Source organism: Mustela lutreola, chromosome 12 (genome assembly GCF_030435805.1).
Source record: "Mustela lutreola isolate mMusLut2 chromosome 12, mMusLut2.pri, whole genome shotgun sequence".
NCBI lineage: Eukaryota > Metazoa > Chordata > Mammalia > Carnivora > Mustelidae > Mustela > Mustela lutreola.
The window spans coordinates 2,398,691-2,424,403 of NC_081301.1; the positions used below are offsets into that span (position 1 = coordinate 2,398,691).

Consider the following 25,713-nt stretch of genomic DNA (forward strand, 5'->3'; position numbering starts at 1 on the left):
TCCCTTTGACTCTTCATTTACTGAGATTTATGCATATTTTAAGTTGAAAACTCTTACAAAGTGGCCTGTAATGTTAATTTTGTAAATGCAGGCACAGAACAAATAGTGGAAAATAAATACATCAAAATGTTCAGCTGATAATTTACTTGGCTGCATGAATAGAAACCATCACCAGGATCATGGTTTAAACAAGGAAGGGATTATGGTTCATTTTTATGTTCCTCTTTATACTGTTCAATAGCTTTCCATATTTCTATGATGGGTGTGTATTGCTTTTATTTCAAATCAATGGAATAATAGAGGTCAATTAGTGTTCCACAGGAAACAACATTATGATTAAATAATTGTCCTCCCCCAACGTCCACCTAAAACTGAACCCACAGGATTGTCACAGATCTTTTCACCTTTGCCTAGCTGGGGGTCAATTTTTTTTTTTTTTTTTTTTACAGATTTTATTTATTTGGCAGAGAGAGATACAGCGAGAGAGGGAACACTAGCAGGGGATGCAGGGGAGGGAGAAGCAGGCTTCCCACCAAGGAGGGAGCCCGACACAGGGCTCGATCCCAAGACCCTGGGATCATGACCCGAGCTGAAGGCAGACACTTAACGACTAAGCCACCCAGGCACCCCTTCTGTAATTTTTAACTTCATAAAACAAAATGGCATTTCCACTTCCCAGGGACACAACATCTCCGGAGTCTGATGCTTGGAGGGGGCCACCCCACCCCACTCATCCTCACAGAGGCCCCCTTGGTAGGCCCGAGTCCAGCTCACCACTGCCCTTCCAGACTGAAATGTGGACAAAAGGCAAACGTGTCTGCTGGCTCACTGGTTTTGCAACACTGACACTGGTTGGAATCTGCCGTGAAATTCTCGCTGAAGGAGACAACTTTAGAAACAGATGAAAATTAGTTCTTGGACATGGTGTCACCCCCTATTAAATGTCACAAAGCAAACAATGTGATAAGCAAAGTTAAGAGGAATACTTCCCTTTCCAAATTAAAGCCAGCATCTGGCCAGGCAAGGCCCACACACCTGCCCAAACGCTCCTTGCACAGCCCGGATGGAACAGCTTTCAGAGCCCGGCTGCAGAAGGGTCCCAGTGCTGTTTTGTTGGTTCTAGGTTGCAGTGCTGAAATTATGTTTTTCAATTATGTGATCCAAGTAAAATAATATTGCACTGGGTCACTCTGACCTTTGGAGGAATATGTTACGTTACTTCCCCCAGGACCAGAAGGCATTTTTCAATTACTAGAGCCAAGCAAATCTTCAGTACACTCTCACCATGACTCAGAACCAGCCGCATAGACACGAAGTGAGCACATAACCGTTCAAAACTGCTCAGCTCCCCTGAAGGAGGCACCACAAACTGGTGACAGAACTCAGAACGGGCTCTCACAGTCATCGCGTCTGAGCTACACCCCCAGTCCCACTGAGTTCCTCGGGCCCGCACTCAGCGGGCTGACGACATGCAGTTCCAAAACCCGCCCTCTCTGGAGATTCCACGTGGCCAAGCTCAGTCGGTGCCCCAGACAGCGGCCGAGTACGAGAGCAGACGCGGCGCCCACCCTCACTATTGGACGGTGGCTCCACAAGCGTCCAGCCCGGATACTGCCCACATGAAAGTGGGCGGGCCCCTCCCTTCACCCCTTAGCCTATCCCTGCCCAGGCCAGCCCGCTGTCCCACCCACCCCTGTGGCTTCCCATGTACCGGCCCTAGCCTGGGGCTCCAGGGCACACTCATTCCATGTGATGGCCTGGTGGGGAGGGGACCCTACAATTGGCAGGACCTGGTATCACCCTCTATTCGGCTGGCCACAGCAGCAACTCAGCAAACACACAGACCACCAGAGACAGGAAGGGGAGCAAAGGGGACACAGGGAGCGTCCACTGATTGTCCATTTGGTCCCGGAAGATTCCCTTACATCTTCTGATTAGATGGGAGAAGACATCCCACGGACGCACATGAGTCCTAAGTGTTGTTAATGACCCACCTCTGAGGACAACGCCGTGGGGCAGGGAGTGCTGCTCTGTCCTCCAGACGAGGAAACCCAAACCCTAAAGGCCTAGGCAGCCCAGCCAGGTCCCACTGCCCCCCAGGAGCACAAGGGGGGGGGGGCAGTGACGGCCTCAAGGCAGGCGGGCGGGCAGCCCCACTCTATCACACGGGCCCCCCCGGGGTCGGTCCCCAGGGACTCCACGCTGGGGCACAGTAGGCCCAGCAACAAGTACCGGCTGTTGGCTGGAATGACAGCTGCAGTAAAAGGACTTTAGAACATTCCTGTGTTCTAATGCCGTGAGTCAGCGTCGCGGAATCCACCCCAAGGAAATAATGAGAGGCAGAAAGGATTTACCAGAAAGATGTTCATCCAGGTGTTATTTATAACAACAAATGATTGGAAACAAGCCAAGTTCACCGCGCGGGGAGCAGGGAGGTCAACTCCAGCGCGAGCACACCGTGAAGGACCGGTGCCCGTGGGGCTGCTTACAGTTGGCAATGGCGTGGGGAGTGTCTGTGACCAAGGCAGGTGCACCACTGTTCCTCACTGAGCTCGGCCAGGGTACGGGGAAAACGTGAGGACAGAATGAATGCTACTGAATGCTTGCGTCCACCCCCGACCAAGACACAGAGAGAAGGCACGGGCTAAGGCCCAGCAGAAGCGTCCTCCCCCAGCCATGCTGGCTCTTGACCTTGGACGTCCCAGCCTCCAGAACCACAAGAAATAAACTTCTGTGGTTTTTAAGCTACCCAGTCTGGGGTATTCTGCTATAGCTGCCCGAACTAAGACAGAATGGAAAAGAAAAAGGCAGTTTTGTATCTCCCAGATTTGCTGCAATAAGTGTGCTTTATTTCGTAGTCAAAAAAAATCTGACGCGGGTATTTGGGGAATTAGCAGAATTTCTGAATCTCTCACCAAACATCCTGAAACACAGACTCTACCTCAGACTCTAGTCCAGAGCCAGTGCCCCCCGCCCTTAACTCCTGAGACACGGTCAGCACCTTCTTATTATCCTGGCCACATGGAGGGCCGCCCCTGCAGCCGCAGGTGTCCTGCCTCTCGGTTCTAGCCAACACACGCAGCCCGGGAATGTAGCGGTGCCTGGTCCTTTGCTAAGTAAGCACCCGGTCGCCGGCACGAGTCAGCCTTTCCCCCCTCGAGGAGCCCCAGTGTCCGTGTGGAGGTCCGCAGCATCCTGCCACCCTGATGCCCAAGTAGAACGCGGTGTGGTGGAGGGAGCAGCCCAGTGCCGGGATGGAAGAACGGATGCCGGGGGCAGGGTGGCTTCATGGTCTGGATCAGTGGGTGGGTGGGTGGATTTGGGGTCTGGGTGGGCGGGTGGGTGATGGAATGGGTTCGGGGTCTGGCTGGACGAGGCAATGAGCAGGTGGGTGAACGGCCCGGAGGAGTAGGTGGACAGGTGGGCGGGCGGGTACACCGGGCGGACGTTCAGAGAAACGTCTGGGTAAAGAAGGCAGATGGCCTTTGCCGATGCAAACCGGATCAAAGGCACCGCAGCTTCGTCTCTTGCCGCTCCCTCCCCGCCATGCTGCTCCGGTCACACCAGACCCCGAAATCAAAGACCGAGGTCAAACAGCATGAACGGCCCGCACATCCCGTTCCCCTGTGGCTAGAGTCCTCCGGTCGCCCAGCCAGCGCTCCCAGTGACTCCTCACTCTGTCACCTCCGGAACGGCGTCCTCGGGCCCCCACGCTGGACCGGCGGCCCTCCTCTGCGCTCCCGCCGACGACCGACTGCACCACGGGAAAGGGGGCAGGACCGCTGTGGCCCACAACGTGGCACGCCCCCACGGTTCCACCAAAGCGACCGCCGCACGCTCCGGGACGGGCCGGTTCCCCCAGGACGTGGTGCTCAGGGGCAGGGAGCGCATCCGTGCTCGAGGGTTGGGCCTCTGGAGCCGTGAAGAGCCCACGTGTCGCCACCCCCGACACGCTCAGATGAGTGCATAAACAGGGTGGGGGGGGCGGGTGTCTCCGCTCCTCCCCGCCGTTCTGTGCTCCACCAGGACAGACCAACGCCCCTGCGAGAATAATGGTGACGAGGTTTGGGGCCACGACGTAGCTCCCAGCAGGGATCTTGTAGAGACGAGAAGGGCCCCAGGGAGTAAGCGCGGTTGTCTGCGTGTCCAGGGCCCAGGACTCTCCAGCGTCACTTGACACCTGACCCACCAGGGAAGGACCCTTAAAGCCTGGCATCCAGGCTGGCCTTCCGGGGGGTGAGCAGAGACTCAGCTGGCAAGGGAGACTCCGAGGACCCTTGTGACTTGCACTGGGGAAAGGGGCAAACCTCGCGACAGCAGGTGGCCCTGCGGCCCGACAGTCTTGGAGAGACGGTGCCCTACGCTGGCCGGGGAGGGCGGGGACAAGACCCGGAGTCAGTGACCACCCAGCCCGGGCAGTTATGGCAGCGACGGAGGTCAAGGGCCACACGCACACCGCACCAGGCGCGCTGAGCTCCAACCCCAACTGCGGAACGCTTCTCACGTCAGCGCGGTCATGTCCACGGCCTCTGGTTTTTCCTTCTGCCCCCGGAGGGGCCCCCGATCTGCGTCTGTGGGATGGTCTGGTGGCAGGTGCCACTCACAGCTTGAACACTGCCACCTGCACAGGAGGAGCGACGCGCGAGGCTGCCGCCCCAGGGGGGACATCGGAACCAGGGGAGGTGCCGCCCTCGCAGGCGAGCTGCGCGGTGGAAGCCGCGGGGAACCGGCTGAATCCCAGCTGCCCTCCCGGCTGCGCTTTTGGTGCTGGGCAATTCCTTCGTGTTCATCAAATGATCACATGGTCAGCCCCTGCCCCAGAGGATCAGCACAGACAACATCTATGGACTTTGCCCCCAACTGGCTGTGCGACTCCAGTAACCTACGCGCCAGCCTCAGTTTCCCCGCCTGCACACTGAGTGGATGGGGGTCGTGGAGGACAATTTCGGCTCTGTGCCGCTAGCCACGCGTGCTCCTGCTGTCAGAACAGCACCCACCAGTACGTGCACAGTCATCTGCCCAGTCCCTTCCTGAATAGCTCGTTTCTTTCCTCTTTCTTAACCACAAACCTTTTTCACTGACGAAGGCATTCCAGCCCAAAGCAGCTGCCTGCCAGCAGGAAAGGCCCGAGGCTCCCGGAGTAGCCAGCCCACACCTCCCTGTCCGGCCTCTCCATCAGGGACACACCTGCCCCCTCGCAGCCGCCCCCAAGCTCCGACGAGCCCCCCGCCCCGCCCACGGGCCGCCCCACGCCCAGCCGCCCACTCCAGCCAGCACGAGTCCCAACGCTCCTGTGGGCGTCCTCACCACCTGTGCACGCACAAGCCCAGATGGGTGTGTGTTTCCTCCCCCTAGAGAGGGGCGCACACCACCGGAAGCTCTCTTCACTGCTTCCCTGCATTCCGGCCTCCGGGAGACCCATCCCTTCCAGGAAACGCAAAGCCAAGACAGCCCTTTCCCTTAGTGGCTGCAGAACGTTCTTCGCCGAGGGGCTCTGAGGACGGGACCCGGTACTTCCGTGCTCCGCTTTTCCAGACGGTGCTGCCCGACCCCACAGGCGTCCACACACACGCGTGTGCACGGAGTATTAGGGAAAATTCCAAGACCCGCCGGAGTGGCCGGGTCCCAGAGCACGTGCCTTTGAACGCCGGAATAGTTAGAGATGCTGCCTCTGCCGGCCTTCGAGGGGTGACCCAGGAGAACCCGCACTTCCCCTCACAGCCTGGAGGCAACAGCGAGTGTCCTTTGCTCAACTAGGAGGCTGGGGGCCCCGGGTTTCCACCTGCATTCCTTTCCAGCGAGCATGCTCTCGTGCATTTAGAAACTGTATTTCGTTTCCTAAGAACTAAGCTCGTCTTCTGTCTGGGGAGGGGGTAGGGCAGAAGGGGCGAGGAGGCGGGGTAGTGTGGGTCGTTTCTGGCCGTTTCTTACTGATCCACGGGCCTTTCAAATATTACAGCCTAGCGATCCCTTCTCTGCCGTCCATGTTCCTCCTCCTCTTTTTTATGCTGGTTGGTTGTTTCGGGTTTCCTTTTGGCCTGAGAAGAACTCTTGACTTTTGCGGAATCAAACTTACTCTTCTAACGTCTGGGGTTTCTGGGAACGGCCTCCGCACCCCCAGATGGTAAAACCCAGTCTCCCACGATTTCTGCTGGCCGCTGCACCGCTTCGTTTGCAGAGACCCCGTCTCCGATCCATCTGGAACACGTTCTGGCGCGGGAGGAAGGCAGGGCCCTGCTTTCTCGTTCCCAGATGGTGTCTCTGCTCTCCCAGCCCATCTCAGTGACTAATCCTTTCTCTCCAGGCCAAGTGAATGCCGCCTTTATCAGGCCCTGAATTCCTCTGGGTGCTGTGCCTTAAAGCCCACAGAGAGCAAAGGCTGCCCAGCCCCCCTTCACCGCCCACATAGAGGGGAGGGTCTCTGCTGGCCCAGCCCCGCCCCCCACCCAGGAGCAGCCTGGGGAGACCGGACACCCTGGTGTCTGGGATGGAAGCAGCTCGGGCAAAATCCAAGGCGTTCCCCCTTCAGGAATGCCCGGGCACTTACAGTATCAAAAATGGAAATGACCCGCGGTCCAATCAGAGGAGCCACTGCCCGTGAATTGGGCTTTTTACAGCCGTCGTGTCGGGGAGCAGTGGGCTGTCCTTATAAAGCGAAGGGAGAGAGCCCAGATGAGCTGTGCTGGGACTCCACGGCCGCCCCTTTCGCGGACAGGACGCAGGGTGTGGGGCGAGGGGTGGGGCTGTGGGCCGAGGCCCCCGCGGCGGCCTCATCTCCCGGCCAGCCGCCTGGTCTTCCCTCCACCCTCACTCTTCGGGCTTCAACCCAACAGAATTTGCGTTTTGGAATGATGAGTGATTTTTATTGTCTTCTGCACTTTTTTGTGTTTTCCAAAATGACTCTAATGAAAGATCTATCCTTTTTCATTTAAAAAAAAAAAAAAAACAAAAAAAAACAGAATTACAGAAAGAAGAGACGGGGCAGACCTCTAAGGAGGGGCCGCACCCCTCTCCACCCATCCTGGCCTCTCCTCTGGGCATCTGCACGGGTCCCCTGACACCCTGGGCAGCACAAACTCACCCAAAGTCCCGACTCCGGGCAAACGGGCAGTCTGGCCCCAACACACCCTCGGAGCACCCAGGTGCAGACCCAGGAGGGCTGGGGAAGGACGTGGAGGGGGACATGGAGCCAGATGGGTCAGGGGCCTGGTTCACCCAGGCCACCAGCAGGGGGTTCCCCAACTGACTTCTGACCCCGTGTCCCCAGCACCCCACAGGCACTGCCCTCCCCTCCTGGGGTGTCAGAACCGGGCAGCACAAGGGAGGCAAGCCGGGGTCACTGTGCACTGACCACAGGACCGGGAGCCCAGGCTGTGTGCCGTCCCAGGGGCGCAGCATCTGATTCTCAGGACACTGCAGTGCGTAGATTGTGGAGCTCTGTAAATGCTGAACTGCGTTCTAGGAAGGGCTTGTCTTCAGCCCCCCACTCCGTGGCAAAGCTGTGCAGTCTCTCAACGTTGGGCACACAAGCCTCGCTCACAGCTCTGGAGCTCGGTGACACGCTCGGACGCAGTTTGTGGCCCAGCAGAGATGTGATTAATGCCAGACCCAGGGCACCGTGTCTGAGCCAGAACGTTCCGTGAGAGTCCTCTCTCTCCCATCCAAGTGGGCAGCTGCCACACGGCCCCCTCCTTCGAGCGCTGGGACAGCTAATGCCGGGATCAGGACGCAAAAGGGACATGAGGGCCCTGGGGCCACCGGACAGGAGGGTGGAGAGGGACCCCTGGGGGCACTGCCAGCCCCGCCACTCTCCACCTTGGCGCTCAGCCCCCGTCCCGAGGCCCGCAGCGGGGCTGTATCTCCCGGGGGCCTGGGCACACAGCACCGTGTGGGAAGGTGCGGAGAGGGAGCCGAGCCTGCACAGCAGGGCCCAGCTGGGCGGACACAGCAGCCGGAGTTTCCCCAGGCGCTGGGAAGTCACAGCGGGAGGAAGGGGCCGCGAGAGGGAGAGCAGGCATGAGTCGTCCGAGAAAAATGTGCGCGCCTTGAGCCTGACATCCCCCAGAGATGGGCTGCCCAGAGCAGCGCGCTGCCCCGGCCGTTCTGGGGAGCAGTCACTCCCTGGCTGTTTACTCTGCTGCACAAATCAGACCAGGAACTATTTTACTGAGGGGCTGGAAAAACACCAGACCGCCCCCCTTTGGAGGATTTTCGTTCTTATTTTCTTGCCAAGATATGGACCAGGCTTCAGTGTTTATGGAGGAAGGCTCAGCCCTGGAGCCCAGCGCCTTTGCTGGGGCTTAAGTTCAGCCTGGGGAGGGCTGGAGCAGGAGAGCCGGGAATGGCACACGGAGGAGCCGGTCCAGGCTCGCCCGGGGAGGTGGCTTAGGGCGTCGCGCCCCGGATCCAGGGCTCTGCACGGGCGGGAGGCGAGACGCTTATGGCGACTGGAACAAGCCCGTCACTCCCCAGGAAAGCCTGCGCGACAGAAGCCGTCTGAGGTACGGGCCCAGAGCAGTCCTGATCTGGAGGAGGCAGGCGGAGCGGCTGGTGTTTACGGAATTCCAAAGCAGGGCTGACGGGGTTTCCGGAAGTTATTTACCGGGAATTAAAGGAGTCTGAGGTGGACAGACCTGGAAAGAGTCCTCTGGAGGGATGGCAGCTGGGGAGCCGGGTGGGAGCTGAGAAATCATCCAGAAGACAGAGAGGAGCAGTCGGCCGGGGCACTCAGAGCCGCGCTCGAATCTCAGGTCTGCTCCTTGTTGGCTGCGTCACCGGACGCATCCCCACAATGCCGCCCGCCGGGGTGGTTGGACGTAAGCAATCCCGGCAGAAATGCCCGGCACACGGGAGACTTCGGGGCACCGGGCAGCTCTGTGTGCTCCCGGGACGGTGCTCCCGCCTGCGCGCTCACACACACCTGCCGCAAACAGGTCATCTGCAGGGGGTCCCTCGAGAGGCCTGAGATGCTCAGCCGCTGCACAGATCAGTGTCCGGGGGCGGGGGGGGGGGGGGGACGGTCCCGCGGAGCGCTGGGTGCACAGACTCCGGTCTGGAGTGCAGAGCGTTCTCCACTCGTCCATGACCAAATTCCAAATCCTTCCCGTCCTCCCTCCCTGACCCCTACAGGGGACTCGCACCCCGAGTCCCCGCCTCTGCCAGCCAGCGCGGAACCCTGCTCCTTCCCCAGAATAGCCCAGGTCCCTCCACACCGGCCCAACCTCCTTTGGAAGACCAAACACATCGGCCAACACCCTGAGGGTCTGTAAAGATCTCTCCGTTCAAGGTCACAGGCATCTACGGACCGCCCCACCCCCCCACGCCGTGGGCACCTTGCGAACCCACAGGGTCCAGAGACCACCCCCACCTGCTTCCCCCACTGCACACTGAGCCTCCTGAACTGTCAGTCTCAGCCTGTGAGGGTCGCAGCCCAGTTCCGCTGCACACACAGAGAAACTGAGGCACAGGGGAGCCAGGTCGCACCAGGAGGTGCAGCACCGGCCACCCAAGCCCCACCTGGGTCTCCGCGTGTCTAGTAGGGACTCTGGGTGAACCCACCCCGTACTTGGTCTCGAGGTTTGGGTCTTCTGTGCCGTGGCCGCGAGCGCGGGCCGTGTGGACTTCTGCCTCTGGACACGGCCCCCCACCAGACCTGCCCGGGACCACAGACACGCAATAAGCCCTCCTCCCTGGGTTTCAAATAAATTCAGATTCCCTGAACTTCTCCAGGTTGAATCCGTCCGGCCCGCGCACACAGGACGGCTGCGTCACCCAAGCAGCAAGTCGTCTGAGGGGCTGAAGGGTTCTCTAGGACTCGTGACCCATCCGAGGAGAAAACCATGGGCGAGAGGCTTCTGCTCCGGTCCTTGGCACGCCTGCGCGCTCTCGCTGGATTTTCGGATCCATCCTAGGCACCATGCTCGGAAGATCAAGGCGGATTCAGAAATCGGGCCCCGGGGCTTGGTTCTCAGGGGCTTACTCCCCTTCACGAAAACGCTAATGGTTTAAAGATGTGGGTCGGGTCCTGGCCCAGCTTCCCCCGCAGCTCAGCCACACCAGCTCAACTCTAAGGACATCGGAAGGGCTGCCCCCCCCCCCCCGCCACGGCCCTGGGAGGGGAGAGCCGCTCAAGGCGACCGCAGCCTTATCTTTACACCCTGCGGCCGGCGGGCACCGATCCACACGCGTCTCCTTCCTCGTGTGTCCACTGGTACTAAACAGGCAAGGCCCACCTGGCTGGGCTCCACTCCCCGCTCCCCGCTCTTTCCTTCCCGCTGAAATGGAAAAACGGACTCAGACCAGGCAGTTCACCCGCTCCTACAAACTCTCTCCCCACGGCCCAGCACAGGCCCCGAGACCTACCCCCGCAGAGCTCCTCCAGAGGGGGCAGAGAGGTCACGCGCGGTGGCCAGCGGGGTTCACCAGCCTCCCCTCGCCAGCCCCCCGCTGCGGGGATGAAGGCCCCGGAGAAGAAGGAGGCGGCCAAGTCCCCCGGCCCCCCGCCGTGAGGTCTGCTCTCTGACCTCTAGCTCTGCACACCGGGGCCTGTTCCCAAGAGGCTGCACAGAATCAGATTCCCCGTAGCTGAGACCCAATATCCTAGAGGCCGTGACCGGCCGCTCGCCAGTGCCGAGCCTTCTGCGGGCCTCGGGCTCCAGCACATGGAATGAAGGAGCCCCTCACCTTGGAAGGTGTCACTCTGCCAAAACGGTGCAAAAACGGAAAAAAGCCGCAGAGAATCTCACTCTTTACCTTCAGAGAAGCTTCTCAATCAAGCGTACCTCCCTCCTGCTCTGCCTACGGCCGTTCACCAGGAGACGCCCGCGGGGTGCTGCAAACACCCCCTGAGCCCAGAGCCTGAGGCCCCCCAGCTGAGCTGCGGCCCACCAGAATGGCGGGCAGGCCCGAGAACGAACAGGAGAGTCAAGCCAAAGGGACTGTCCCCACGTCCCCACCCTCCTGTGGGGACGTGCGCCTTCCAGCCCAGGACGGCAGCCTCCCAGGGCCAGGTACCGTCTACAATCGGACGGGCCCGGAAGGGGAGGTGGGCACCTGTCCACACGGACGGGCCCAGGCCGCTGCAGGGAGAGCAAAGATGGGCTGCTTCGGAGCTTGGGGGCCCAACAGTGCGGCCCCGGCCTACACTGCCCCCGGCATGCTCCTCTCCGCCAGCGGGCCCTGGTGGCACGGACACAACGGGAGACCGTGACATAAGGAAAACGGGGAGTGTCTGCAAGTTGAAGCAGCGCTCACTATATTCCTGGTGAGCAGGAGGCATTAAGAAGCTGGAAACGCTGTGGTTTGTGGCGAACAGGTGAAAACCAGCAGCGCTGGAACCTGGATTCCGGCACTTTCCACCCGGGGTGCCATCCGCCACCAGAGGGACCTGGCCAACAGTGGCCACAAACCCTCCTGGAACAGAAGGAACCCCGCGACAGACCTGAGACCTCCAGGCTACAAGTCCCAGGACGAATCTGCGAGGTTCACCCACCATCCCCCCGATGGTGGAGATCCAAGACCATGGGCTTCCCCTCCCAGAGGCAGGACAGCGGGTAGCAAAGCCCACCCCAGGGGTCTGGTCTCCCCACTTCTCAGCAGACTTCAACCCCAGGAACCCCCAAGCCCTCCAGTTCTGAGTGGATTCACCAGCAAAACCACCCTGAAGCCAGAGGCCAGAGGCTTACTGAGTCCCAGAAAGACCTCCAGTTCCTTCCCCAGGAGCCCGGGCCTGTCTGCTCTCGGGCCTCGCGCCCCCACACCCCGACAAAGTAGCTCCTCAGTGTTCAGTGCAGAACCTTGGACGGCAGCCCCCAGGGAGTATTACCTGTCAAATGCACCGACCTCTCCTGGGTTCGCCCCCATCACCAGCTGGACCCTCTGCACTAACTGGCCAGCCACCCGTCAAGTCCAGCAGAGCCCTGAATCCTCACCCAGAAGCCTTATCCCCACTGTCCCCTTAACGGTTCCTGCCTCCCCGAACTCTGCCAGTACTAACCACCGGCACAAAAGAACCGCAGGGTTATACGGTGCTTTCACGACCTGCTAGTAACTGCACTGACGACCTTGACCACAGGCATTACTGTTATTCGCATGACTCTGTCTGCCCTGCTGCCCTGAACGCAGGGTCCAGGACAGCACGCCACGGGCTCTGCATCCACACACAGGCCACGCGCGCACATCCGCAAATCCCCCCGGCCGCCCTTCTGCGTGCTGCCGTTGCCTCTCAGCTGGAGGTAAGCTAACTCGGATCAGAGAGGTCCAGTGAGGCATTGGAGGTCCCACAGCCAGGGGCCACACCCTGCTCTCTTGGCCTCCGAAGCTGCTGGCCTCGTCCTGTGTGCTGACTCATCGGCTTCCCACCCTCTTCTCCTGAACTTTCATTTCAAAACTCCAAGGAGCGGTGGCCGGCAGGAGGGACGGGGGCTGGCCCCACACAGGGAGACGGAGCCCCGGAGGAGGTCCAAGCCCGGGCTCCATCTTCTGCTCTCGTCCTGGGGGATCCCCGACTGAGCCCGCTCACAGCCCCCCCCAACAGGAAAGCAGACCTGCTCCCCCCGTCCCCCCAGCTCCCAGTCAAGCCCAGAAACCACCAAGTTGCCAGGCCGGGGTCCCAGACTCAGGGAGCTGCAGCCCTTTGCAAACTGTCAGCAAAGCGGCTGTCTCAGGACCAGCCCTTGGGGCCAGGACATCCCTGGGGGTGGGGCGATGGTGGGGGGAGGCCTGTTCCAGCTGAAGCCACTGCCAGGCCTCCCGTGTCCCCGCAGTCCTCAGCCCCAGCTTCTGGGCTGGGCCACGCCTGGCCATACCCTGTCCTCTGCTCTTTGGCCCCAGCAGCCTGAGAGCCCCGGGGAAACAGTCGCACATGCAGAGGGCACCCAGTGTCCTGTCTTGCGAGTGTCCCACTCAGGGCCCGGAGCAGGTGGAGAGCCCAGAGCCTGCCCCATGGGCCTGGCCCACATCGTCCTTGGGCCTAAAGAGGACACCGAAGGGTGCCGCCTTCTCTCCCGTGGCACCTTAGCAAGTCCCAAGGGGCTCAGCTCCGAAGCCTGAATGAGCTGCCCCCCATCTACCCACACGGAGGCCCCAGACTCGTGTCCTGCACTGAACACACCGCAGCGGTGACCATGAGAAGCAGCGCTGTGACGGTCCTCAGGCAGTTCCTGGGCCAGTTCCTCCCGTCCTTCCAGCAGGCTTCTGAGACAGGCAGTGCTCCTGTGCCCACTTCACAGATGGGAAAACTGGGACACACAGAGGGGCTCTCGGCAGGGAGCCTGGGCCCTTGGCATCGGCAAGATGCAGGCGCCTGCCCTTCCAGCTCCCAGGGGAGCGAGGAGCCCCCCTACGTGCAACGCTACGGTCCTCTGACCCAGGACACCAGCTCTGAGCTCATCTCCGTGTCCCTCAGGTCCTGCACAGACACAGCACAGAGAGGGAAGGACTCACACTGAGTGTGCTGGGCAGAGTCGTAACTGAGTGTGATGGGACATCGGGGGTCAGTGGCACAGTCCGTGGGGTGCAGAGGAGTAGGGGGGGCTGGATGGCATGAGGTTAGCCGTGGGCAAACACTGGTCGACCCCCGTGGATTGTGGGGAGCTGCTATGCTACCTTCAAATTTGCCCTGATCACTGCTTCTTGAAGGTGGGACCACGCCAAGAAAGCAGGGCAGGTGTGGGAGTGGGGACCCTCCTGGCCCTTCTCCCCTTGTAGGTGCCCCCCCCACACACACACACACCACCACGGATCCTGAAGCCTGCAACTTACCTAACCAGGGAGAAAGGGTGACCCTGAGAGAGCTCTGGCCTCCCCACCAGCCCCTCCCTCCCCCACTCTGGGCTGACTCCAGCTCCTCCCTGGAGCTCGCTGCTCACAGCCCCCCATGCTAGCCCCACCACCCTGGGTGTCCAAGAGGCCCCGTGTGGGTTCCCCGAGTTCAGTGAAATATAGCCACTGTCCAAGCAGGACTTGCTGCGCTAAAGGGCCCTTATCTAAACTAAGACTGAGAATAACTGAGTAATTCCCTGGAAAATAACCCCATTCGGAAGCCCTGTTCCTGAGCTTCCAGCCTAGAAAGGCCTGGTCGCTCCTGCCCTCTGGGGCGAGCATTTTCAGTCTAAGAGGACCTGGAAGCTGGGGTCCCTTCCTCCTCTGCATAAAAGCAGCAGGAACGCCCCTACTATCTCCTCTGAAGGACAGCAGCGTCTCTGTGGGGCGCTGGCACCAGAGACCACCTCCTCCACCTCCTTCCCCCGGAGCAAGCTGGGGCCCCCCGAGCACTGCACACTGTCTCCAGGGAACACATAACAGGAAAGAGGTCCCAGTCACTTCTCCACACAGACCCGGAACACAGGCGAGGCCCAAACAGGGCTCAGCCTTCCCGCAACCAAAGGGAGCTCCCGGGATGAGAGGGGGCCGTTCCTCGTCCCCATCTCCCTGCATGCCCCCTGCAGATCTCCGGGCTCCCGGCTCTCCTGGCACCTGCTCCAAGAACCCATCCAGGTGGGAAAGGGCACCAGGGGCCCACTGGGTGCACAGCTGCTGGGCTGTCCTCCGCAAGAAGGCCTTGACATTCAGCAAGGCGCCCTATGGTGGGACCTGACCAACCCAGTATCAGATCAAAGAGACAGAGAGGCCAAGGCTCCCAGACCACCCACCGTGCTCAGGACACCACCTCGTTCTCCCGCACAAAGACAGGAAGGAAAGCCTCAAGCTGTCAATGTCTCCTCCCCGGGTGTGGAGAAAGGCAACCCGCACCAGCATCTGCGCCGGTCCCACACCCGGTCCCACTCCCGGGCCCACTCCCGGTCCCACTCCGGGTCCCACTCCCGGTCCACACCCGCAGGAGGCCGCTTCTCCCTCGGGGGCGAGGGACCGGCCGTCTGCGAAGCCTCCACGTGCGCCTCTGCAGGGTGGGACCAGCGCACCCAGCGCAGGCTGGGGGGAGCCCAGCCGGCGTCTCACTGAAGAGGACGGGGAACCAGACGAAGGACGCAGCTGGGAAAGCGACCTCCGTCCTCCAGGCTGCGCCTGGCTTCAAACCCGCCCAGGGCTGGCCTCTAGCGACCTCCGGGCCGGACAAAACAGGCTGGACTCTGATTGGCCAGCGCGCCACAGGGCTGATAGGTGCCTCCCCCCTGATTGGCCAGTGCTCCCTCCCCCGCCCCCGCTGGAAGGGGCCTCCCTTCTGATTGGCCAGCACATCTCGGGGCTCGAAGATGCCTCCCCTCTGATTGGCCAGCGGCAGCCCCACCTGCAGCCCCACCTGCAGTAACTGCGCCGTGTGCTGCGGGACAGTCCCCGGTGCGGTGCCAGTCTGGGTCCCCCGCTGCCCCGGAGGCTCCCAGGCGGCCGGACGCTGACCCGCTGCTCGCGCGCGCACCCGCCGCCGGGGCCGGCACAGATCGGAGCCGCGCGGGAGGCCCCACCCGTCGGGCGCAGGGCCCAGCCTCTCCGCGGGCCTCGGACCCTCCACCGGGGGGAACGGCGGCCGGAGCTGCTCGCGGCCGCTCTCGGCCACCCTGCGCGGGGCGGAAGACCACCGCGGCCGCCCTGCGGGGCCGTTAAAGCGCGCGCTGTCCTGGTGTCTGTCCGCGTGCGACCGCGGCTCTCCAGAGCTCCAGCCCCGCAGCCACCGCGGCCGCCCGCGCGCGCCCACGCGTCTTGCGGCCGGCGGTGACCAGAGCTCCCTGCGGCCCGGCGGCCACGGCGCTGGCCCCGAGGACCGAGGACCAGCCGCACCACACAGGCCGCCCAGCAGGTGCTGGAAGCCCAGGACCCTCGCGCGGGCGCTCAGAGACGTCGCAGCGCCCCCGCCGCTCTGGGCCATGGAAGTTTGGGGAAAGTGGGTCAGACTGGGATTCTGTTTCTTGGACCTGAGGCCCCGAGGAATGGCGACACTCACGGCTCACGGGGGCTACCACGGAGGCTGGGCTCTGCCAGAAAACGCGGGGTGAGTCACAGCTGAGGGCGATGCCTCAGACCGAGTGACCCCCATGACCCGCACCACATGGCCACACACCCCCCCACGGCCACACACACACCCTCACGGCCACACACATCCCCTTATGGCAACACACAACCCCTCAGGGCCACACACACCCCTGCACGGCCACACACACCCCCTCACGGCCATACACACCCCCTTACGGCAACACACAACCCCCTCAGGGCCACACACACCCCCGCACGGCCACACACCCACCCTCACGGCCACACACACCCCCTTACGGCAACACACAACCCCTCAGGGCCACACACACCCCCGCACGGCCACACACACCCCCGTACAGCCACACACACACACCCTCACGGCCATACACCCCCGCACGGCCGGCCGAGCATTCCTTCGTCCCATGAACGGCCTCCAGCCACCTGGGACAGCGCCAGCACCGAGCAGCATCTGAGCCGGCAAAGCCCCCACCTGCGCGCCCCCCAGCGTGAACATGTCCAGGGCACCTGCCGTCACTCGTGGTCCCGTCACGGAGGCGGAAGACCAGAGTCCCGCGGAGGGGGGATGTGGGCAGGTCCATTCCCATCTCTGGACTCAACTCCTCCTTGCAGAGTGGGGGTGGCCCGCGGAGGAAGGGGAGCTTCCTCCGCCCCTTGGCCTCAGCACCACGGATGTCCCGGCAAGCAGTCTAAAAAGTGGCACATTTCCTGTGTCACCACTTCTTCTGTTTCCCCCATGTGGGAGGCGCTAGTGTGACCGTCCACGGGAGAGAGAGGGGCCCGGTCACGCAGCCAGCCGGCAAGCAGGACCCCACAGCCACTGCCTGGGGCGGCCTCGGGATCTGGGAAGGGCGCACACTGGTAACTGGGCTCGCTCCATGCTACGCACCGAACCCCCACAAAGAGCCCTGCAGGACTTAGGACTGTCACCCTCCACTTAAAAGTAGGGAAACTGAGGCACGGGGGTGCTAAACGCACAGTTGGTAGGAGTGGAGCTGGGGTGTGGCTGGCCTGAGCATCACCCACACGGGGTTCCCCATGCTGTGCCCCCCGCCCTGCAGGTCTGCCCGCGAGAAGAGACAAAGCCGGTTCCGCCTTTAGGATCTCAGGATCCCCGGAGCCAAGCCAGGCCAGAGATCTTAAGAGGGACATTTGGCAGAGTGCAGACACCGGAGTGCCTTCTGCAGGGGGACCCACATACGCAAGGAGAGGAACTGCAGCATCTCATCGCCGCCCTCCTGTGAGGAAAAGCCTCTCATCAAAGGATGGGGCCCGGCACGACCTTGCAGGACCCCCACCTTGTGGCTCCCCAGCGGGCTCGGCGGCCATGGTTCATCTCCGAGTCTCCCATCTGGCGGGGCTGGGGGGGGCACCCATGATAGGGAGGTCAGTGTCACCTTGCCCCGGGCTGCCCAAACACAGAAGGTCCTTGGGAGACCACGAGACAGAGGCACACGCAGAGACAGGACACACAGACACGTGGACCCACACAAATCAGCATGTCACGCATGAGCACATGCCCGACACATACATCCAGAAACACGCACATGTGCCCAAGGGGCTTGTCAAGCGTGTCCCAGGCGACTCGTGCAAATGACCCAGGAGGCAACGTGGAGCTGATGAGGGGCACAGACTGACCCAGCCTGGGGGGGGGGGGGATGGGAGCCTCTGGGAATGGGGCCTCCTTGGACAGCCACACCTCCCTCTGCCGGGCTACTTCTGGGATGGGGGGCGGGGGTCACAGCATGCTCGCTTGCTCAGCTCCTCGTGCAGAAATGCCACCCAAACAGCAGCCATGGCGTGTCTTCCCTTACGCGGGGCGCACGCGACAGCGGGCAGTCCTCATGGCCACCCCTCAAAGCAACTCGGCCCATTTTCCAGATAGGAAAGATGAGGCAGAGTGACTGGCCCAGACCAGCCACCCCGAGCAGGTCTCAGAGGCGAAACCCCGCAACTGTCCATGCCGCCCCTGGGGTTCAGCGATCAGATACCCCCTCCCACACCTAACTGCCTGTCCCCCAGCACAAGAACCCAAAGTCACGGCCAGAAGCCACCCCCTCACCGCAGCCGAGGCCGTCAGTTTGTCTGCAGAACTCACCCAACCACTCCAGGCACCGGCCTCGCATGCAGGCGCAGACAGGGTTAAGGAAGCTCCCAGGTCTCCATCCATGACCCCCACCCCACAGAGACCCCCTCTTTCTCACTGCAGCCTCTTCTGAAGCACAGCCCTCCCAGGACAAGCGGAGCTGGGGGCGCCTTGCCAACCGAGTTAATGAGGAGCTTTCCAGCCAAGGGAAGCAGCCCCAGAGAACACGAACACCAGAGTTTGGAATGTCCTGCCGAGAAGGGGTGGGGTGGGGGGGGGGGGGGGACAAGAGTAAAGCCAGAGGTGGGGGAGGGCACCTGCTAAGGAAGGGGAAGAAGAGGGCGGGAAAGACCAAGTTTGGCATCACCTCCTCCAGGAAGCTTCCCCAGATCTCCCCAGTGGGGCCAGCCCTCCCAGACATGTAAGGTGACACGTGACACTTGGCACAAAAATGAAGAGTGGAACAAAGCCCTGTGCCCCCGCCCAGAAGACTTAAGAGCTCCAGCAGTGAGGAGCTCCGCCCCCTTAACCTCTGTCCTCCCATAGCCCTCTGGGTCGGGTCGGCTGCGGGGAGGGCCCTCGGGGTCCAGCCAGGTCTTGAGGATGAGTGAAGGGCCAGTTAAAGCGAAGGAACGGAGAGTGGAGACTGCAGCCCATCTGGTCCCTCTGGAAGGCATTCCAGTGGAAAAGAAAGGAGGGGGAGGGGGAGGGGGAGGGAGGAAGGAGGGGAGGGAGCGGGGAGCTAAAGCAACACGGCCCTCACCCTGGGGACACCAGGCCTCCCCCAGGGAGAGCTGATAAATGGAGGTGAAGAGGTGCCCCCCACCGTCCCCCCCAAGTCTGAAGCACTGAGGCGTGGCCATGTCAGAAGCACTGGCCAGAGCGACCCGGAATCTAGGGTCCCTCATCCTGCAGGCCGGTGTGAGGGTCCAGTGAGATGACACGGCCAGGCAGGGGTCAGCACATCCATGACCAAGGTGACCAGGGCCCAGGGTCTCCAGGGGCAGGGACCCTGCTTTGCTCCAATGCGGGCTCAGCCAGCGTGCCTCAGGGGTGTTGGTGACTCATCCCTGACTCTCGGGGCTCACCGCTAGTCTGGCCTCTGCTGTCCTGTTATTAAGTGGGGGGCAGGGGGCAGTGGGCATCTGCTCCCCGCCCCCCTCGGCTCCACCCAAGCCGTGTCTGAGATCCAGGGAGGAGGCAGGCCCAGAGGGCCAGAAGGCAGGGGCGGGGCAGGCAGGCATCAGCTGTGCTGGGCTAAGGGCGTGGCCGCGGTGGCCGTCCAGAAATATCTGAAGGGTGGGGTATCGGGGCAGGCTCTGGCCAGCACCCCAGAAAGGGCCCTGGAGCAACATCACAGGAGAAGGCCCTCTGGGCTCCGGCCCCAGGAAGACACTCCTGCCTGCGGCCCTGCCGGGTGGTCACTGTGCTGGGCTGGGCAGTGACCGCAGCCGCAGCCCCTCCTGTCACTGAAATCTGGACCCCGATGAGGGCAAGGAGGACCCCGGAGCTCCTCCCACTGCCTGTTCTCTTCTGGGGAGGCGGGCGAGGGGGAAGGATGGAAAAGGGTGTCTCTCCAGCCAACTTGATTGAGTCAGAGGGAATTTAACCATTTCGCATCTATCAAGCCCCGCAAAACTTGGACAACCCTGCCCACAAAATTACTGCAAGAAGCCGTCACGTGACCAGAGCCGCCCAATGCTGGGCTGAGGAGATGACCTCAATTTCCAAATATTGGGGTCATGTTTCATTTCACATACTCTCCCTCGCGCCTTACAACGTTAACCGGCCCCAAATGCAATCTTACTTTTCATTCCTTCACACACTTGGCCAAGGAGAAGGTAGGAAAAAAGAGCCATGTTCAGGGAAAACTCGGAAAACATCTGGCGAGTCCCAAAATGGAGAGAACAGGCTCCCGCCTCAAGCATCTGGGGTGCCCTGGCCACCCACAAAGGACCCCCGCGCTGCCCTGCCCCGGACTTCAAAACCCATCCCACCCTGGGAAGTGGGGGCAGGTCAGGAACCTGCTCAGAAAAGTGACTTCTTCACATGCTTTCAAAGTGCCGTTCTGACCAAAGCCAACGGTGCAAGTTCTCGGCCCCTCTGCCATGCCTCTGCTTCCAAGGGGCCGCCCTCGCGCTTGGGGAGCAGGACACCGTTAACACCCAGGGCCCCCGACCACATCCCCCAGTGCGCTGCAGGCCACTGTCCTGGAGACCACGACTGTCCTCCATCTTCAGCTGATCCCCAGAGTCAGCCCGGGATCTTGGGCACGTTACTGGCATGCCGGATTTAAGACAGCAGGTCCCCAGAGCTAGGCTCGGCACCCCGTGTCTCCCCCAGCCCCATGTTGGCGGGACACACTGACTCCTGCTCATAGCCTTTGGCCCACCACACGCTCAACATGCCAGGAAAAAGGGAGAGAGTATCTTAATTGGCCAGCGGAACATGGAAAGTGATTCTTCCCACATGGTTTCAAATTACAAAGCAGAGGAGAGAAGGGGGAGGCAGCAGAGCCCTCCCTCCCGCCAGCTGGGCCAGCTGAGCCCACTGCCCCACCCCTGTGCCCCTCACTTTTCCTGACCTGGCACCAGCAGCCCCGAGCCTTGTCTCCCCGCCTATTAATGGGTACTGGGGCCGGGGGGGGGGGGGGTGGTTCTGGGGCTGCTGATGTCTGAGGCTGTGTGAAGACCCATTGCACAGGTGATCACCAAGGTGATGCTTAGAATCCACTGTCCCATCCGGAGGCTGAGTGGGAGGGAGTGGGGAGCTGTAAGACTCCCCATGGGAGAGGGCTCCCTCCACATGAGACCTCTGGCAGGAGTGCCCCATCTGGGCACCATCTGAGCCACTCTTCCCGACCTTCCCCATCACACACACAACCTGCCTCCCAGGGGGTCAGGAGGTTTGGGGGATGGGATTAGGAGCAGGGCTGGTCTACCAGGCTCCTGGCTCCCCGGCAGAGGGGCACTTAGTGGCCAGGATGGCAAGACTCAGAGAAGAGCACAGACGGGCCTAGCGTGTGCCTGGGCGAGAAGGGCAGGGCTTGGGGGCTCAAGCCTCTGGGATCCCCCCACCAGCGACCAGTGTCCCCTCGCCCGGCAGCCCGGCCTGAATGGACGGGCTGTGACTCTAGGGGGCGACCCTTCCCCGTTTCCAGGAGAGGAAGTTGGGCAGCCGCGCGAGTGTGCGGGAGAAGTTAAGTTTCGGGACAAAGTTTGCCGGCCTCGTGGACAGCCCCTCTGGCTGCTCCGACGCGGGGTCCTGCCCCGGCGCGCGCGACAGCCCCCTCGGCCGGCCCTTGGGCGCGCGGGGCACCGCGCTGGCGCGTCTCCGTCCCCCGCGCTCACAGCCGGCCTTCGGGGAGGCGGCCCGCGCCGTCCCGAGCCCGCGGACAGCGCCAGGGAGGCCGGCGGGGCCGCGATGACAGCCGCCCCCGCGCCCGGCCCTTACCTGCGCGGCTCGGAGGCGGCGCCCACAGCAGCAGCAGCAGCAGCAGCAGCGGCGGCGGCGGCGGGGACAGCAGCGGGGCGCCCGGGCGCGGCGGGCTGCGCGCTTTCCAGCGGGTGTGGACGTCCATGCCGGCGGGGCGCGGGTCGGGGCGCGCGGGGACACGCGGGGGCGCGGGGCACGGCCCGGGCGGGAGCGGACTCGGCGGGGACCGCGCGCTTCAGGAAGTCATGGGGAGCCGGCGCCTGCGTTCTCTTTGTGGCGGCGGCTTCGGGCCGGGGCCGGCTGGCGCGCTCGCCCGCGGGCGGGGGTCGACCTTGGCCCCGGGGCGGCCGGGACCCCACTCGGCTCGCAGCCCGCGCCTCCTCGCCTCCTCCGACTCCTTCTCGCCGCCTCCTCGCCGCCGCCGCCCCGCGACCCGCTCCCCTGGACGCTCCGCTCGAGCGAGGTCGTGCGCCAGCCGCGGGGACCGGGAGTGCCGACCTCGCCTTGGGCGCCGTGCGCTTTTCCCCCCTTCGCCTCCCTCCCGCGCGCCGGGAAGGCACCCGCCGAGGCTGTCGATCCCCCGCGCCCGCAGCAAATCAGAGCGCGAGGCCGCGCTCGGCCGGGCCGGCCCCCGCCTCCCACTGGGCGCCGCGGGCGCGGGGGTGGGGCCAGCGGGCGAGTCGCGGCGAGGAAGGGGCTGGCCCGGGGCCGGCGCGGGCGCGGGGCGGGGGCGGCGCCGTCGGCCCGCGAGTGCGCGCGGACGCGCCCCGCGGCCCCCCACCCCCGGGGGCCCCGACCCCTCCCGCCCGGGTGCCCGCACCTGGCCCACCCCCAGGAGCTACTCTGGCGCGACCCCGGGTTTGACCACTTTGGGTTAAAGAAGAAAAAAAGTTGCAGCGCGGCCCAACTTTTTCCTTTACGTGGAGGAGTTCGGAGCTCGTCTTCTGGGCGGAGACTGAACGTCTAATCCTGCCAGATCGGGGCGCCCAAGACTGTGACCATCTCGTCTACCCGCCCGGAGGACCCGCCCTGCACCTTCCCCCTCCCTGCAGACTGGGCGCGGGAGCCCAAGTAGGGTCTGACTTCCCAGGGTCCTGGAAGGAGCTTGGAGGTTGCGCATCTGGGGTCTTCATCAGAAGCAGTTGGCAGACACCCCCCACCCCCCTCCTCACTGGTGACCCCTCTGCCACAAGAGGCAACCAGAGAAGATGCCCCTTGGGGAGGTGACAGCAGGCAACGGAGTAGGGGCCAGGACCTGCTGCCCTGGGGACCGCTGCGGGGCGCCTACCCTCACTTCTTTAGGCCTTGGGGAGGTGTCCCTGGAGCAGTGGGCTGCCCCTTCCATCTGCACCCCAGGCCCAGAAAGCCTCCCTTCTGGGAGAGCTGCCGAGCTGGTTCTTAGAAAGAGAAGGGGTGAAGGCGAATCAAAAGTTTTGTCCGCGCCCCTGAGGCGTCCACCCCACCCCCGTCAGCCCACAGTTTTCCCGCCTGCGTGCTGGGCCGGGGCAGGGGCCTGTCTCCTGGTCTCCAGCTACATCTCCAGACTGGTGGGGCACTCCCCAAATACCCTTAGTCCCCACCATTCTAGAAATACGGGGGGAAAGTTCACTGGGCTGGGACGGCCACATGTTGCTTCTTGAGGTGGGTGGTGGGTGGCGGCTGCCAGCTTCCTGGCTGGTTCCCCTATACCCCGTGTGCCCGCCCACGTGCTGACAGAGCATGGAGAGGTGCGCGAGACACGCTAAGTAAAGCAGACTGTTCTTTCCGGCTTTTATCATTCTTTGGGGTTTTTTGTGTTTTGGGGTTTTTTGCAACCTGTGTAAATCATACACATGATTAAGGGAAGAGTGTGTGTGTGAGCTGTGTGCACGCATGTGTTTATGTATGAGGGAGGGGTGTGTGTGTGTGTGTGTGTGTGTGTTGGTAACGCTAGAGCTGGTCCTTTTATGCAACTTAATGAGACCTTCCACCTAACACTTCCGAGCCCCCGGGTCCCAGCCCTGGCTGGGTCCTAGCGTGCCTCCCCCCCATGGGAAGGCCAGCCTCCCTCCTTGACCTGGGGTGCTGACATAGGTCAGTGGCCTGGCTACCGGGAAACACTACAGACTTGGGGGTTCCAGCGTCTCCCCCAAGGACACAGGGCAGTCCCTCCTGGACACTCAGTGGGCCCGTCAGGCGCCCACCCAGCCTCCCTCTCTGCAGGGACAAGAAGGTTGGCAGCTCACGGCCCTGAGCAGATGAGTCAGATGCATCCTGTCCCATCTCTGGAGATCAAGGAGCACGAGGTCTTGTCCGAGCTGACGAAGGGGGGCTTCCTCTCCATCCAAGCCTGGAGGTGGGTCGGGAGGTCTTGGCCGAGCTGACGAAAGGGGCTTCCTCTCCATCCAAGCCTGGAGGTGGGTCGGGAGGTCTTGGCCGAGCTGACGAAGGGGGCTTCCTCTCCATCCAAGCCTGGAGGTGGGTCGGGAGCAAGTTTCCATCCCACCAGGGAGTCAAAGAAAAAGCCCCAAACTGGGCGGCCCGACCCACCGTCCTGGGGCTGTAGGAGAACTTGACTGTCTGGATCACAGCTTGAATGCCGGTGGGCACGGTGAGACAGCCAGCCACCCTCCAGGGGACGCAGCAGGGTCAGGGACTCACCCCAAATGCCAGCTCATCTGTGCTGGAGCCAGATTTCTCACACCAATTGCCCTTCGGGCCCGAGACACGTTGATCCCCTCATCCAGATTCACACAACAGTGACGTTTTGTGACCCCAAGCCCAGCATCCCCCCAGCCCCCACCCCGGCCCTCCCGCGACTGATTAAAATGAAGAGCCGGTGGAAACTGCATTTAGCTCTTGGCTCTGGAGAGTCTGTGGTGAGGAGACACCAGGGTCCTTTCAGCATGGCCTGGGGGTGCCCAGTCTGTCACCCACCTGTGCCGGGAGCGGCCCCCTGGCTGCACGCGTCCTCCCTGTGTCTTCTGTAGTTAATGCTTCTGCTCCCGCCCATCCCGGCGCCTGTGCTTCTAGTCAAGGGAGGGACTCGCCACCATCCAGGGCTCTGTGCACCCCAGCCACTGTCACAATGTTTCCCACAGTGCCCGGGGGACAGCGGGGCAGTCCAGGTATGCCCTGAGCTTTGCAGCAGGGATCTAAGCACCTGGCTCGCCCTCCCGCTGCTGGGAGCCCTTCTCATGCTTGAGCGGTGGAGGTGTGGCTCTCCCTGCCAGCACTGTGCATTGTCTCCTGCCCCCCACCCTGGGGCGGTTTCAGGACCTGTCACCAGAGCCACCTCGGAGGCGCTGGCGCCAGAGCTTCAGCACAGGAATGGAGGAGCACGGCTCGGCACACACGACCGTGGCAGTTCCCGTCTGTGGGCCTTCTGGAGAAATCCAGGGCGCTGTGTTTCCAGGACAATAAGGGCATTCTGACGCCCATGGAGGTCCGGGTGGGACCACGTCCAGCAGGAGGGACCTCCGATGGCATCTCACCCCGGCTGCTGGGCCGGCCCTGCCCCTAGTCTCGCCCGTTTGGCCCACGGGGTGGAGCGTCTAGTACGTGACGCTGGGTGGGGAGGGGGCAGCGCTCAGGCTGAGACCCGGCCGCCTGCTGTGAAGGCTCCTGAGTCGGAGCCTCCTTTCTCCCTCCCTACCCTCCGCGGGCCGCAGGACCCCGGCCTGCTTCAGGAGCCCCAGATCGAGAGCCTCAGGGTGTGCGGAGGAACATGTCGCCATCTGCGTGACCGTCCGCGGGCGAGCAGAGGCACCCAGGCGTCGTGGGCGGGAGCCGGCCCCGGAAGGCCACGCGGCCACGCTCACACCCTCCAGCTCCAGCAGGTCAGTGGACAAGCAGGTTGGCGTCCCCGGCCCGGCTCAGCTCACCGTCCGATGTGCTGCGTGAACCAGACCGCGCGGCCGGCTGTGCGGGAAGAGCCGGCGCAGGGACTCGGGCTCTCGAGTTCGGGTCCTCGCTCCCCCTCAGACCCCACAGGTCTCCTCAGCTGGCTTCCCCACGGCGCTCTCCTCCAACACGGCGAAACTCCCACGGCTCTGAGAAGGGAAGGCCTCTCCCCGCGCCCATCACCCCTCCGACCCGGAGCCCTGCCGTGTCTGGGAGCCCTGTGCTCCCAGAGCTCACACCCAGGACCCAGGCGCCAGGACCACCACGCGCGACCGGAGCACACCAGGCCCGGTCACGGGCCACCGGCATTCAGAACAAAGACGCAAAACCTGCGGGAAGGAGGCCGGAGCTTTCATCAGAGCTTC

At 62.8% G+C, this 25,713-nt stretch overlaps 1 protein-coding gene across 3 annotated transcripts in view; it reads right to left on the reverse strand.

Moving 5' to 3' along the window:
• Nucleotides 1-22,039, reverse strand: part of COL5A1 (collagen type V alpha 1 chain) — a 137,778-nt gene extending 115,739 nt beyond the window's left edge. Inside the window, exon 1 of one of the 3 annotated variants that reach the window (XM_059143471.1) lies at nt 21,485-22,039. In XM_059143471.1, the coding sequence (XP_058999454.1) occupies nt 21,485-21,611 (127 nt within the window). In that variant the 5' untranslated portion in view covers nt 21,612-22,039. Of the gene's footprint in view, nt 1-18,043; nt 18,087-21,484 lie in introns of those variants that run through there. The other 2 variants (XM_059143470.1, XM_059143472.1) reach the window with 2 other exon arrangements.
• Between the last annotated feature and the right edge of the window lie 3,674 nt (nt 22,040-25,713).